The sequence below is a fragment of the Manis javanica genome, chromosome 15 (assembly GCF_040802235.1).
Source record: "Manis javanica isolate MJ-LG chromosome 15, MJ_LKY, whole genome shotgun sequence".
Lineage (NCBI taxonomy): Eukaryota > Metazoa > Chordata > Mammalia > Pholidota > Manidae > Manis > Manis javanica.
The window spans coordinates 12,036,021-12,051,262 of record NC_133170.1 but is presented as its reverse complement, the minus strand read 5'-3'; the positions used below and the strand labels follow the sequence as shown (position 1 = coordinate 12,051,262).

At 35.1% G+C, this 15,242-nt stretch overlaps 1 protein-coding gene across 19 annotated transcripts in view; it reads right to left on the bottom strand.

Annotated features, from left to right (window-relative positions):
• SOX5 (SRY-box transcription factor 5) overlaps positions 1-15,242 on the bottom strand; it is a 938,132-nt gene that overhangs the window by 373,228 nt on the left and 549,662 nt on the right. For 2 of the 19 annotated variants that reach the window (XM_073222252.1, XM_073222253.1), the window contains exon 1: positions 5,822-6,002. The exons of 16 other annotated variants lie outside the window; for them this stretch is intronic. In XM_073222252.1, coding sequence (XP_073078353.1) covers positions 5,822-5,859 — 38 coding nt within the window. In that variant the 5' untranslated portion in view covers positions 5,860-6,002. Of the gene's footprint in view, positions 1-5,821; positions 6,003-6,662; positions 7,543-15,242 lie in introns of those variants that run through there. One more of the 19 variants, XM_073222270.1, reaches the window with a different exon arrangement.

Below are 15,242 nucleotides of genomic sequence, written 5' to 3'. Positions count from 1 at the left end.
TCTGAAACACAATGAACTGAATTTGGGTCTGATTTCAAATGTCTATGAACATCTACAAAGCTTTTGTTTTTAATTTTCCTCCTGTCATCTTTATGGATAAAAAGCCCTTAAACTACCTTGTAACAGATTAATTACTTTCAAGCAGGGTGACAAAAGGGCATAATGACCGGAAAATGATACAAAAGGAAACAGAAAAAGCATGTTAACAAGTTTATCAACAAACCTGAGTAATTCTCATAAAGTACAGATTAAGGTTCAGTGGTTCCAAACTGGCAGCATTCAAGTTGGGTTCATATTTGGGTTTTTTGTTTTGTTTGTTTTTTTAAACCACCTGTCCAAAAACGACATTGTTTATGCTAATTATCTTTGTTTATGCCACAATTCTGTTTGTTTACTCCATTCTTTTAAAATGCCATATCCTTATAAACAGTTCTCACCAGAATTCTTCTAAATCTTGTTTCGGTCTGGTCCTTCTCGGCAGCCCACTGAGAAGAACGCGGCTCTACAATGAAGGCTCAAGAGCTGGGAACCACTTGGAGCCTCCGCCTCCCCAGGCTGGCAAAGGCAGGGAGCAGGGCTCCCGGGCTCCAAGGGAAAAGGCTACTGAAGGTGTAGCAATGCAACAATCCCTATTGGACAGGCAGATCCATACGCCACAGTTATCTCTAGAGGAGATGTCTGAACTCTCAACTAGGAAGGGAAGCGAACAGATAATGCTGAAGGGAAGGGAGTGCAGCTTCCAAATTGCAGGAGAAAACCACAGAAGTCAGGAAGGATTAAAAAGGTCTTCTCCTGAACTATTATCAGTTCCTGATTAAAATGAAGAACTAGGAGGCATTCTCCGAAAGACTGTCCAGATGAACACTGTTCTTTTAAGCAAAACAGTATCAGTCTTTGACATTTTTCATGTCTAACAACATCATCTGATCATGGCCATCCATACGACATCCAAATTTATATTTAATAGAAATCATGATGCTAACAAACAATGAAAAAGAAAGGACAGAATGGATGATGCAAGGAAGCATTTGCTATGTTTTAGTCTATCCCTTGTTGGACAAACTGTTTCTATGAAAGAGGTTTTGGTTAAACCTTTGAACATCTTTTTCTCTGACTGCCACCGGAGTCAGAAGCCTGACATACTGAACTCCATGTGAGTCAGTACAAGAGAAATATCTAGAGTGTTTTATTTCTCATGCTGTTAACCGCAGAAATTATAAATGAATAACATCATGGAGGAAAACAAAAATCTTTCGGTTATATTTATGTAACGAATCTATAAAAAGGGAGGTGTTCAACCTATATAATGCACATCTGCTTTATACATACACTCATTGGGTGGCTGGAGAAGTGATAGTGGAAACAACAGACAATAAAAATGAGACTTTATGCACGAACATCATTTTGCTTTTTAAATGCATTTATGAATGCAATCCATTTGAAAGAGCTGCTAACTCTATGGAGAAGTAATAGCTAAAGTATTAGAACAGGTTTTAACTGTCTCTCAAGTATGATGCATATACAGATTTTAGTTGAAAGCTTCCTACGAATAGGTAAATACTTTATCATATGTTTATTACGTTTGAGAAACATAAGATAGAAAAAGAACATACTAATGCATGAAGGGATCCTAATATTCACACATTTCTTTATCTATCAACCTGTAAAACACTGAGCCGTACACAATGACACCTGACATGCAACCCTTAATTGTTCTTGGTAATCAGTCAGGTCTGCTAAATCTTCAGGACTGTACTCCAGTGTGAGAGTGACAGAAGGGTCATTTGTCCACTGCTTCATGCAAGCCGCATTCCAAAATAATGTCTTAGGTCAGTTAACTTGCAAATTATTCAGATGGTTAATTAAAATCTACAATCAGCTGTAGGCACCCTTGCCTCTGTAAAGTCGTAGTAAATAAAAAACAAATAAAATGACCAAGACAGATATCAGAACATCCTGAAAACAGAGTATCAAACTTAAAGGTGACAATGTGAACAGACAGCTTTCTTCTGATTCACACCTAGAGGTTACCTGCTAACCTGAGGGTACTTATCACTCATGAACATGATAGCTAAAAAAAAGTTTCTAATTAAGCTGATATTTTATTACTGTGGCAAACTTTCAGGTAATTAAGGTAACGCTAACGTCAAATATTCTTGCAGTCCACTGATAGCAATTTTCATGATAATTTTACAAATTAGTTTTTCACAGGAGCTGGTGTATATTTCTTTCTTCAGAAAAATACTTAAAAGTATCCTAAGGTGAAAAACTTATTTCCTTCATCAATATGACCACAAATGAATTTGATGGAGTAGAAAGTAAATAAGAAGTTAAATTTTTATTGTAGGTTCATTCATGTAATGTCCCCTTCAATATGTAGAAAATAGGCAGCCTGTTGTCTGCACCCGTTTTGAAAGAAGCAAATAGGTGACACTATAGGCTTAATTTGCTTCGTCCCACTACCTTCAATCCCAACTTTTTTTTTCTTTCTACACCATTGTCAGAACTGTCTTCTTAAGCAATCATCTTACACTTGCTTTTTAATTAAGTCTCTAACATAAAGCACTTAGAAAGCCTAACAAGTAGCTTAGTCATAAAGCTATTACATTACAGTCAAATAGGATAAATATAAAGGAAAGATATAAAACACTTTGATAGTATCAAAATTGTTTCTCATTCATCAGAAACAAACTAATAGTGACATTTTAGGCAAATAGTTGAAATAGTTTTCTTTCTTGGAATAGGATAACTAGATGGTACTCTGAAAGGGAAAATCTTAAGTAACAGTTTTTTTATTATTTATTTTCAGGTAAATATATAAATTCATTCTTCTTTAAAAAATTTTTAATTCAAGTGTCCATTCTAATGATGCTATCACTAACATTTAGATCATGTTTCCAGGGAAGTTTCCTCCAAATATGACATAAAAGACTTTGCTTACAAATAATTCCTTAGAATACACTTTGCTTATTTACCTCCTACCTGAGAAACGTTTCTCATTAATCATAATCCGTTATGAGAGGAATGCTTGAAAATAAAAATAACATATTTCAACTTCTTTATGTTTTTGAATCCCTGTTCGGTATACTCTTTCCTCCAGAATTTTTTTTAACATATAATGAAATTGCTACTGCCTCTGAATTATTTCACTACTGCTACTAGTCTTACAGTACTGACCATGTTTATTTCTAGGGCTGATAATACAGATAGGACAAATCTAAATCCAAATTTTGATCCTGATATTTAAGTTCTGAATATTCCTTTAAGTTCCAAATAATCTACAGGTTGGAAGGAATAATAAGGGATGGACACAACTCTACCAATGAAGTTAGTAAAAAAGATCACATAAAACTTTCAAAATACATGAACCCAAGCAACTTATTTATCTTGCCTAGAGGCAAGTTCTCTATTTCATACAGAAATTTAAATGTCTTCTTTACAGATTTCCCACTAAGTTTTTGTGAATAACTCTTCTAGAGCAGGTGAACAAATATAATTAAAATTAGCAGTCAATAGAAATGAGCTGCTTACTCAGTGAAAGTTGCAAATAGTTAAAAAGGCAAAAAAAATGCTGACTATAGATGATAGTGTAGTTATAGCATGTATATCTCCTTTTGAGAATAGAAATATTCAATACTGAGTCTGCATGATATACTCTTTGTGGGTGACTACAGATACACTCACCCGTACAAATTCAATGTAAACAAATAGTAATGATTTACTGAGATTTTTGTATGTGTTACCAATTACAACCACAGGGGAAATTAGTCAGAAATTGTATACTGCATGACAGTTTTCAAAATTATTTTAGCACTAACATTTCCAAATATGCTGTCTGTACTAACAATTCTATTGATTATCACTTTAATTAAATAGCCAGTTAGAAAAGCATGCCTCTGTGTGAGCAAAAAAAAGAGAAATTCTCACCAGGAGGAAAAGAGAATATTAAGAAATCTCAACATCAGAACAGAAAAGGGAAAAGTTTAGTTTAAAAAGAGATCATAGAAAAAATACAAATAAAGTTCACAGCAGGAACCTTTCCCTCCATAGAGAAATAGGCTACAGCCTATTAATATGTAACTACCATTTTATAAGAACAGTCTTTTAACAGACTACAGATCAGACTCAGCGTTTTATTTTCAAAAAGTGTAGAGTTGTAGAATGTTATTTAAATGCTACTCTGTGCATGCTAGAAAACTTACTACGGTATATTAACAAACTGCTACATTAAGCAATAGTGTGTTCCAATACAAGTAACTTCAATACCTACATATGAGATAGGTTATATTTGCAAACAAAACCTAACTATTTTAAAGAGTTGATATATAGAACTAAGAAAAAACTAATGCAAAACTGTTAAGAAAGCTCAAACATTCACTGGAATTATCTAGTGAGGATGTACTTTAATTAAGAAGAAGAAAAAAGCAGAGAAAGAAGAATATGAAGATGCAGAAGAAAAAGAAGGAGGGAGAGAAAGGAGAAAAATAGTAACAGTCAACGGAAGGAAAAAGACAGTATTAAAGTATGTATGTTGGCTATTTTACTTTCTGCCCTGATCTGATGTTGGCTTCTCTAACATGTGACCACATATAAGTGTTATTTTATTCTCAATACCCTTCTTCTCTTCCATTGCTTCACTTCTAGAATGTTTTAATCTTTGTCCTTTCTTTTTTCGTCTTTTCATATCAAATTCAGTCGTTTGAGCGATGAACAGCTTGACTTAGCATATTTTTAACCAGCTGGTCTAGCACCTAGCTTGCATTGCATAGTCAGATACAACAAATGTTTATACAGAAGGTAGCTTTCATGAAAATGAAAAAAAAAAAAGCCTGGGTATCATGCATCCTAGCTTTTTTTAGCTTTTTTTTTAAATTCACCATACAGAATACAAAGTTTGAATTCTTTTTAATGGCAAACAAAATTCTATTTATAGTTCCAAAAAATGAACTTATGCTGGGATAAGAACTCAAATTTAAAAATTGCAATGTGTACTTATAGGAACACAGAGGGCTAAAATTCTTTCAAAGCTCTGCTTTACTTAACATCAAATAGAAGGGTATTGCACATATTTCTCTAAATAGGAACTACTTAATCACATACACACATATACTTCGCATAGCAAAAGGGAAAAACAGAGTAAATCAAAATGCAGTTTAAGACAGCTAGTGCAAAAAGTGGCCAGCAAAACTTAGAAAGACATCATCACCATTTCCTTTTTTTTTTTTTTTGACATTTCAAGAATATTCTACCAATAGGTTGTTGGGATGTTAAATTTCATTTTTAAAAACATTAATCTGCTCTCTTATATCAACAAAAGGTCATGTGCTTTGCTAAGGAGCTTCCAAAGTTTTACGGAAGGATCACATAGGAACTTACAGCCTCTTTTTTAACCACCACTAAAACCCTTCTGTCACCCCAGAAATCACAAGACAGAGATGTTGAAAAATAACACTCTGCACAAAAGCACTTAAAAAGGTGTAGAAGGGGGGAAGAATATCAGTGAAGGAGGAAAGTAAGCGAGTGAGTGAGAAAGAGAAAAGCAGTGGGTGGAGGAGAGAGAGAGAGAGAGATGCTTAATGTTCATCTAATTTCCTGTTATAGGACGCAACCTAAAAACACTAGCAGAAATCCCAGAGACTTTGCCAGCCAGTTCAGTTCGGTCCGGGCAATCACAACAAAAAGCGGCTAACCAGACTGCAGAAGCACTCGCTAAACGCTCTGCTAACAAACGCGTTTCAGGGGAGCATCTTCCAATTGATTCGGAGACTACTGTAAAATGGGAGAGTTGTACTTCAATATATTAGGGGGGAAAACTACTCACCTTTCAAACTCCTGAGGTAAATCAGGGTCAGTAAGCATGCTGGAAAAGCACAATTTCCCTTTGTCACAGCGGCCACCTATGATCGTCTCCAAATGAACCTGTCAAGTGAGTCCAGACCTTCTAAACCAATTGATTTCCTCTCTCTCTCCTCTCCTCTCTCTCTCTCAGTCTCTGTCTCCCTCTCTCCTTCCCTCTCTCCCTCCCTCCCTCCTCCCTCTCCCCCCCCCCCCCCCACCCTCCTCTCCCTCTCCTAGGACTCCTTGACCAGTCTCTTAAAGGGGTAGCGCACTTCCAGCAGCGGGGTCTGGCTGCTCCCCCCTCCGCGGAGCCGCGCGCTCGGGCTGCAGGGCACTCGCCCACCTCAGGGCGCCCGTCCTTTCCTTTTCATTCTCTCCCCTAGACATTCCCGAATGTGAGAAGTCAACTCATTTAACACGTCTCCCATACTCTCCTCTAAATAATAAGTCACACACACGCACGCACACACACACGCACGCACACACACACGCCACACAGTACGATTTTTAAAAATGCACTTGCTGCTGATTAAAAGAGAAATCTGTATGATAACAGAACCCCGAGTAAACTGCACCTATTAACTAATTAAGCAAAAAGATTACACGTTAGTAATAGCATTTTATACAAAAAATTGTTATTCCTTCTCACCCCTTTCCAGACTCTGTGCGCACACGGAAACACACACGCACGCACACACACACACACTCACACACACTCCACACACAACAATCAGGCATTGTTCTGAGGGAAGAAAAGCAACTTTGACAGATTGAAATATAGCAGAGGCCCCTTCAAGGAAACCTGTAAACAACTTGTCACTCACTCTGTCGGTCTCACTGTTAGCTCGTGCTTTCCACAAAGTGGTGCGAACGTCCTGGCAACCCAACCAAAGTTTCCTCAGCTCCAAACTCCATAAAACACGATGCGCGAGGTGGAGGGGGAAGAGATGTCCACATGCCAAAACAACACACACGCACAAGGGAACAAAAACCCAACCCAAAGCAAAAAATGCAAACAAAAAGATGGGATCGAGGAACTGTCCTGGCCGGGATGACCGGGGAGCTGAGGGGTGCGACGCACTCCCCTGGCCGTGGATCCCTTTAATTTCCTCTCCCAGGCAGTCACAGATAACAAGGTGGACAAACTATGGCTTTAGAGATCCTAAGCTGGCTGGCAAGGCACAGCCTCCATAGCAGTTCCAATTATCTAGATAAAAATCTGGCAGGCAAGGGAGGTAATCAGGTAATGTACCTTTGACATGAAATGACAGAGGCACATACACAGAGAGAGAGACGCTTACACAGACACGCATGCAGAGACGGCGGCTGCCCCGCGCACGGCAGCATCTGGTCAGGGAGTAAGCCCACACTCACCAACATGAGATAGTGTGCATTCTTCACACACACACACACACACACACACACACACACACACACACACACACTCACTCAGTCACTCACACATGCTCTCTGCTCCTACTGGGAGGGTTCATTCTGCACAAAAGGCTACATTACAGAGCCCGCCCCAATAAGGGAAAGAGAGAAAAAAAAGCCTTCCATTGTTGAGAGGGCAGGTCAGTTGATTAGATTTTCTGTGGAGAATTCCACGAGGAAATTCCCTTCAAAGCCGAAGTGATTAACTGGGGGCTATTCTGGAAATGGAGCAGACAATGGCTCAATAGTCCGCACAGCCAATGTCCAGGCTGGCACTGAACTCACTTTAAAAAAAAAAAATAAAAGCCAGACTCCCTGTTCTTTTCCACACATTCCCCCCCAACCCCCTCCACTCCTTCCAACTTCCCCTCCCAATTCCTTTTATTTTGCAGCTGGACAACATTAAGGGCCTTTAAAACCACAAGGGTTGACCCCACAGCAGTTTGATTAGGGTCCCACTTTTTTTTTTTTCTGGCGACAGGCAGATAGTAAGTTTACTTTTTTAAACATACATAATGAGACACCGTACACATATTTCAGATAACAAAATCAATTATTCCCCTTCTCATATTAATAGATGTAGTCTTCATTCAAAGCTTATACATTTTTTGACAAAGTTATAACTTAATAATGTGATCCATCATTCATAGGGTATCCTGAAAACAAACATATATGTACTACAAAATCAATGTGGAATAAAATTTAAGCATGTCACTATGGAGTTAAGACACTAACAAAACACAGAATTATGACCCACCCTGTTAACAAGGGATGTGGCAAAAATGACTTGATGCTGACATGATTTTCATTTTCAGCAGTTGGGGAAGGGGGAAGGATATTACTCACTATGCTTTCTTGCTGTTAGCCTCAAATCATTTTTTATTATAGCAACAACCCATTCCCACATTAGAAAAGTGAGAAAATTGTTGCATTTATTTTAAATATCTATTTTTTCAGTCCTTATGGGACCTACAATCTAATATACTCCAATTGATAAAGTACACACATTTTTTTCCTCCTATTGTTAACAGTGGTTATGTGAATCAGGGAATGGTAGTTGTGTGGCTACCTATAGTTTAAAAAATAGTTTAAAAAAATTTCCTAATGAGGGAATATTGTTTTGTCTTGTTGTCAATAGAGAAAAATGAAGGAGGGAGGGTAAGTTACAGGGAGCAGTGGGAGCTGGGGTCAGGAAGTGGAGGAGGCGGTGGGGAGAGGGTGCAGGGAGAGCTTCAGAAGGAGACATCGTGGCAGCATAAAGATAGAAACAAAGATAATGGCCATAAGGCAGGATGCTGAGATCCGTATGGTCCCAGCTGCTGTCTTGTACAGCTACTACCTCTGGTTGTTTCTCTGAAACTCTAATCCAGAAGGTAAGAAAGAGAGTATATGAGTGTTTGAGGCAAGCTATAGTGTAAAGGAAGAAAATGCTCATATCAGAATCTTCCTGGTCTTTTATTTTTGTCTTTATACACACTTAATATATGTATATGTAAGTATACATATGCCAAATCAACAAAGAACATACAGGAAAATGTTAAACGGTTTGGAAGTTAGTTTAAGATCTAACCATGTTTCTGTAAACATTCCTGTAGCCATTCAAAAACAAATTATTTCTTGCACAATCATCACAGCTAAACAAATCGAAGTACTAGGAACTAGACAGAAATTTTGCCAAATATAATAATGATCATTCTAATAATGGTAATTTGAATGAATGGAACTTTAGGCTCATAAGGAATTTTGTTCACATAGATTAGCTCATGGGTCATACGCAGCATAGAAAACAATGGGTATGTATATCCCTAAGTTTCCTGGTGTTTAAACTTGAGCAAAAGAAATTTAGTCATATAACTGGTTAGTGGCCCATTTATTACTGGAAGCCAGCTCTTATTTCACTTTTGACTCCATACTACCTAATAAAATAATGCTCCAGAATTTAGAGCTGAATGAAAACCCTAAGACTCTACTCACTTTTTGAGTGATCTAAAGGCTTTCAAATAATTGAAATTAATGAAATGAAATTTGATACAATCTCATTGGCACTAATCTAGTACTGTATTAGATGGTTGAATAGAATGAATATTTTTAAATATAACTCTCCAGGCTTTAACAGTTTTCTTTCATTTGAGTTCTATATTGAAAATTAGCATTTCTGCAAGATTTTAGAACATCACCAAAAAGGCAGTTCTAAAATATTCTTATCAAAAACTGTCATTGGTAATGTTATTAACTGAATTAACTCAATCAACCCTATATTTAAGAGTAAATCACAATTATAAATCTTTTTATTTTACTTTAGATGTTAAAACGTTTAAATATTAAATGTTTTAAGGACTAGCACATAACACATGTTAAATAAATCTATATTCCTAATGAATTATCTGAAAAGTTTAAGATATTTAGCTGGTTATATATCTGGTATTCTCTACATCAGAACCAATATCCCAATGTGATTTTGCTATATTATTATAGTGCCTGGAGGTTTCATGACATATGTATATTGAGACACTTCAGCATTCACTGAACATCTATTAAATGCTTACCAATATGTTAAGTACTATGGTTTTAAAAGAAGAAATCAAATCAAATTTCTAACAAATCTATTTTTCTAAATATATGACCAAAATTCAAATTCACTGTTTCATATCCAAGCCCTCTAAGGTAAGTATGGTAAGAAAAGTTAAAAGTGAAATAAAGAAGCAACTGAATAAAAAGCAATGATGAGAACTTAACAATAATTAAGTTGGTGGGACATATAAAAATCATCTACAAACACAGGCATGCAAATACAAAGACATCATCAGAGAAGAAAACAGCACAAACTACAATAGAAACCCCATAAAACAATTTTCATCTGAGTCTCTTTGACACTGCGGAAGCCGTATTATGGAAAAAGAAGTGAACCTGTAGAAGTCTGCTTTCCAGCTCAAGTTGTTTCCATTGCAAATGTAAAAAGGAGGATCACACAGGCTAAGGAAATATAGTGATCACTGCTGGAAAATTCTCAAAGAAGAATGTGAACTTTCAAGACCATAAACAAGTTATTTTGAAATATAACCCCATTTGGGCATTATTTCAAGCAAGTGTTTCTAATATTTCTCTTCTCATTTTAAAAGGCAGTATTTCCATTTCCCCTATTTTTAAAACACAATTGTTAGACATCATCTATTTTAAATGAAAATTGAAATATGTTGTCACAGGTACAAATTACACTTGAATATTTCATATGTGTTCCTACCATCAAACTACAGTTTTAACACTTTATGAAATTTGGAAGGTTCTTTTTGAGGAATAAAACATTCAGTATTATAAACACAATGAATTTAGAGCAAATTAGTGTCAGACAAGGCCAATATTAAACTGATGTAACCTGACATAAGGCACGAAGAAAATGTTCACCTATTTTTTTATCCCTCTGTACTACTATTTACATTGTTACAAAAACATAGAACCCAGCCTCTTTCAAAAAAAAAACAAAAAAACTTCCAATCAATGTATATATGGAGACATTTGCCACATGCCTGGTGGGCTCACCACTGACCTATCATATGTAGCTTAAAATTCTGACTTACAGTAGACCAAGGTCTTATAATTAGACCTCTTCTGAAAATACACCTAAAAAAATTCAGTAGCTTATCTTCTTTTCTAAAGACTAAAAATCAAATTCTCACAATACATTTATTTGAGGAAATTGGTATATAATGGCCTATAAGTTTAAGGCTTCTGTATCCTCATACTTTCTGTTGTGGGTTGGTTAGTTAGAATATACAAATGAGTTGTCCTCAGATCACATTTTTGACCTACCAGTGTTCCTCAAGAACGCATTCTTCAAGACTGTGTTCACCTTAGAAACTCTAATCTCCTTTTTCTCTCAGAGATTATTCCATTCCCAGTAATACATTCCACTGTATGATCTTAACTATTTATCTCCTTCAGAATAATTTGAAGTAATTTTAAAGTGATAGATCTTAGTTTTTGAGGACTTTCTATCAGTCACTGTGATGTATATAAAGTAACTTCATTTAATATTCAAAACTATATGATATATGTCATTGCATTATCTCAATTACAAATGATGGAAGTGTGGTTTACAAACAGAAGTTAATCAATTTATTTGAGCTCCCATAACTAATAAGTGCAGAGTTGGGGAACAATAAAGTCTTGCCATGGTTTCTTCAGGGCCCTCAAAAGGCACCAAATGCTAATTTATCTCAAACACAGCTTATTAGCAACTAGATATCAAGTACACAGGAAAGTGCTTAATCAGTATATTTTAATGCTAAGTGACTGTCCAAACTTTGGACAGTTAGGCTGAGTAATAGTTGCCCCATTTTCATAAATGATATAAAAGATGGTTCTTTAAGTAACAATTAAAAACAGCTAAAGAACTACTCTGAGCCCACTTATGGTGCTAATAAACATCATAAATAGTACTACTCATCACATTAATTTGGCTCCCTTTTGAAAAATAATTTCTAAACAGTCTTTCTTAATATGATTATAATTTTTGAATCCCAAGGAAAATACAGGGGGGGCCTATTTTCTGGTTCACATTTAACTATTTTGTGATGGAATTTCTGCCTCATAGAAAGAATCATTTCAGGCAAAGGGTGTCTATTAAGAAGTTAAGACCAACTGAATTTACTTTTTTACTCATTATGCCATCATTTCTCCTTGTGATAAATTGTGATATCTCATGATTGTCGGTTCATTAGGATGAGAAGAGTATGAACAAATCACTCTGGTGGTAAAAATCAGAAGACTTGTATTGAGTAAAAAAATCCATGTAACCCATGAGAAGAGAAGCCATGCAAATAGGCCCATACCTTGAAAAAGTGCTCCTGTCCACCAGACCTCCTGCGTTGTAATTTTTCAACTGGCAAAGAAGTTCAGGGAACGTACTGCACTGACATTTTACCCAGAAGCAGCAGCAAAGTGAGAAGTGGCCCCGTCATATTGCTACAATGCAGCTCAGGTTCTTACCTATTTGACAATATCTACGGAATACTTTAGTATGCACCCCTCAGGGGAGTCTTTCCGCTGTAGATGTGGTATGTATTTCTTGACATTAGCTAATCAGAGCTGAAATAACAGGTGAAACTGAATATGAAACATTTGAACACCTAGCTTCATTTTTACATTGATTACACTTGTCTGTTTGCTATCTTCTTTGACGCATGCCAAGTAAATGACAAATCTTATTCATAGAAAATTAAAATGTTGTCTGTTAACAATGTTTAGTCTTCTTTTATCTAGAACAGCACAGGGGAAAGAATTAGGAATAAGCTCAAAATTAGGAGGCCTGTAATCTTAAGAGAGTCTCTGTTCCTTCCTTACTAGTGATATGGTCTTGCCTAAGTCTTTAACATCTCAGGGAAGATGATTTTTCTAAGGTACCTCTTGACTCTCAAATTCTTACTCTATAATCTCTTCTCTTATTTACAATCCTCAGTATTATTCCAGCTATATGACCTTTTAAAAAAGCTTTACAACTAGTCCTTGTAGTTTATTTTAACCCTTTAAAGTATATCATAACTCTACATTCACATGTCAATATAATAAGATGAGAAAAATAAATCTTTTATTAATTAAAGTTAATTTGGCTAAATTCAACTAAGTTAAAACAACCAGAATGATCGCAAAAATAGCGTTTTTGAAAGAACCAATTTTATGACTAAATGCATCTATTTGTGATTACGCAAAAGTTCTGTACTTGAATTTTCAAGTCACAGTTTTCATTTTCTTTGATACATGTATCATGTATACATGATAATTACGTGTATTAGCATTACCTAATACATGATAGAATTAAAGGCAGCTTATTAGTATATTGAACATGTCCTATGTGTAATGATGGCAGTTACTGGCACGTGGGAGGAAATAAATACAAGGGATTCCATTTTGATTCAAAATTTCAAAACATCAAATGAGAAACTCAAAGACAAACTAAAAAGTCAAAATGTTAGAAACCCTGACACGCAACTACATTCAAGAAAACCTAGTTTTTACAATGAATTTTGTGGACACTCTGCAGGTTTCCTGCCAAACAGACTGCTTCTTTTTTTTCTTTTGTAAACCATTTATATATATTGAGATTTTGTTTATACTGCATACTTTCACAAATGAGAAGAAAAGATAAATTGATACTTCTAAATTTCCCTTAAGTTGAAGAAATATCAACTTAAGGTATCAAATAGCATCCTAGTTTTTAAAAACACCTAAATATTAGTTAACTCTAAACAAACTATGGATCTCCAATCAGAAACGTTTGTTTTGAAATATCGTGTTAAGAGACTAAAACCATTTGTAAGATAGGACAGCATCCTAAGCACATCTTTAAAAAAAATAAAAACATATCTAAGATACTGTATGTCCGTCCTGGTTTAGGGGCCAAACTTCAGATTTATTCAGTCTTGATAGTTGGACCATTATTCTTAATCTTAATGAACAAGTCAACTTAATAAGTACTATTCTAGTATTGAGAGTATACCTAACTTTTATTAGCCATAATGAGAAAAAAAAAGAACTAATACACATATTCTTTTATTTTTTAAATCTTCTTTTCTGGCTATAGAACTCTGATAAAATGTAGAATGCAAAGATAAACTTTTTTCCCCCAAGGTTTTATGACCTAGTACAAGATATGAATATTTTATCAGTTCTTACTAACTGAAAATCTACAATTTCCATACAAATTAATTAATTTATTTTCAAATAAAGCTGGAGTGTCTCAGTTACTGATAGTAGTTCTATGTCACAGAAAAGGTAAGTCAAGTACAGAGAAAAAATTACTTGCTTTCAACTACACAGTTACTAAGAGGCAGAAACACAGTTTGAACCCAATTCTCCCAATGACAAACCTAGTGCCTATTCTACTCTAGAAGAGAGCCACTTCCAAAAGTTATCTTCAACACAAGCTAAAATGACAAAAGTGTTATTTAATGAAATAAATAACATTATGGGAGGAGTTTACAAGTGATTTGAAAATAAGATGACCATTTTCTGAACTTCAAGAATTCAGAATTTTTTGAGTCAATAAAATACAGATTAAAAAATCAACTAAAAACTCCAGAAGCACTAAGAGCATTCAGAATTACAGTGGGGGACAAAAGTAATATGTAGAAATCAATAGCTTACATATAAATGGTAACAGCCAGTTATTAAGAGATAATGGGAAAAAATACCCCATTGTCATTAGTAACACAAAAGATCAAATATCTAAGAATAAACTGATTCACATACAAGAGTTATTTGAAGAAAATATTAACAGAATGTGGAAAGACATACCATGTTCCAGGATAGGTGGCAGCAATATCATAAAAAATATTATTTAATTCTAAGTTAATGTATAAAGAGTTTGAATTAAAGTATCTGCATATGTTTAAAATACTATACAACCTAATTCAAAAGTTTATGTGAAAAAACAGATAAGAATAATCAGAAAAACTCTGAAGAAGAAATGGGCTCAGCTCACCAGAAATTAAAACATAATATAGAGTCTCAATGATTAAAACAATGTATATGGAATGAATTGAAAGACCTGAGGAATAGAAAACAAAGCCCAAGAAAAAAAAATATAATGGGAATTTAATAGATTTATTTGTTAAATGATGTAGGTGGCATTCAACAAACTATCTATAATTATTTCATGACAATGCAAACAGGAATATAATTTCCAAATAGACAAATATTTAAATGTAAAGAATAGAAACATAAGTCTATCAGACCAGAACATGATCAAACTCTCTGATATAATCTTGGAGTAGGTAAGTTTTACTAACAATGGATTAAAATTTAGAAGTCTTAAAAGATGAATAATGACTGCAACCATATCAACACCAAAAAGTTCTGAATGACAAAAGGCACCATAAACCAATCAAAAGATAAGAGACAAATTGAGAAAAAAATATGCAACACATATCGGAGGGAAGAATTAGCCTCCATGATATGTACAAAGCTTTTCGAAA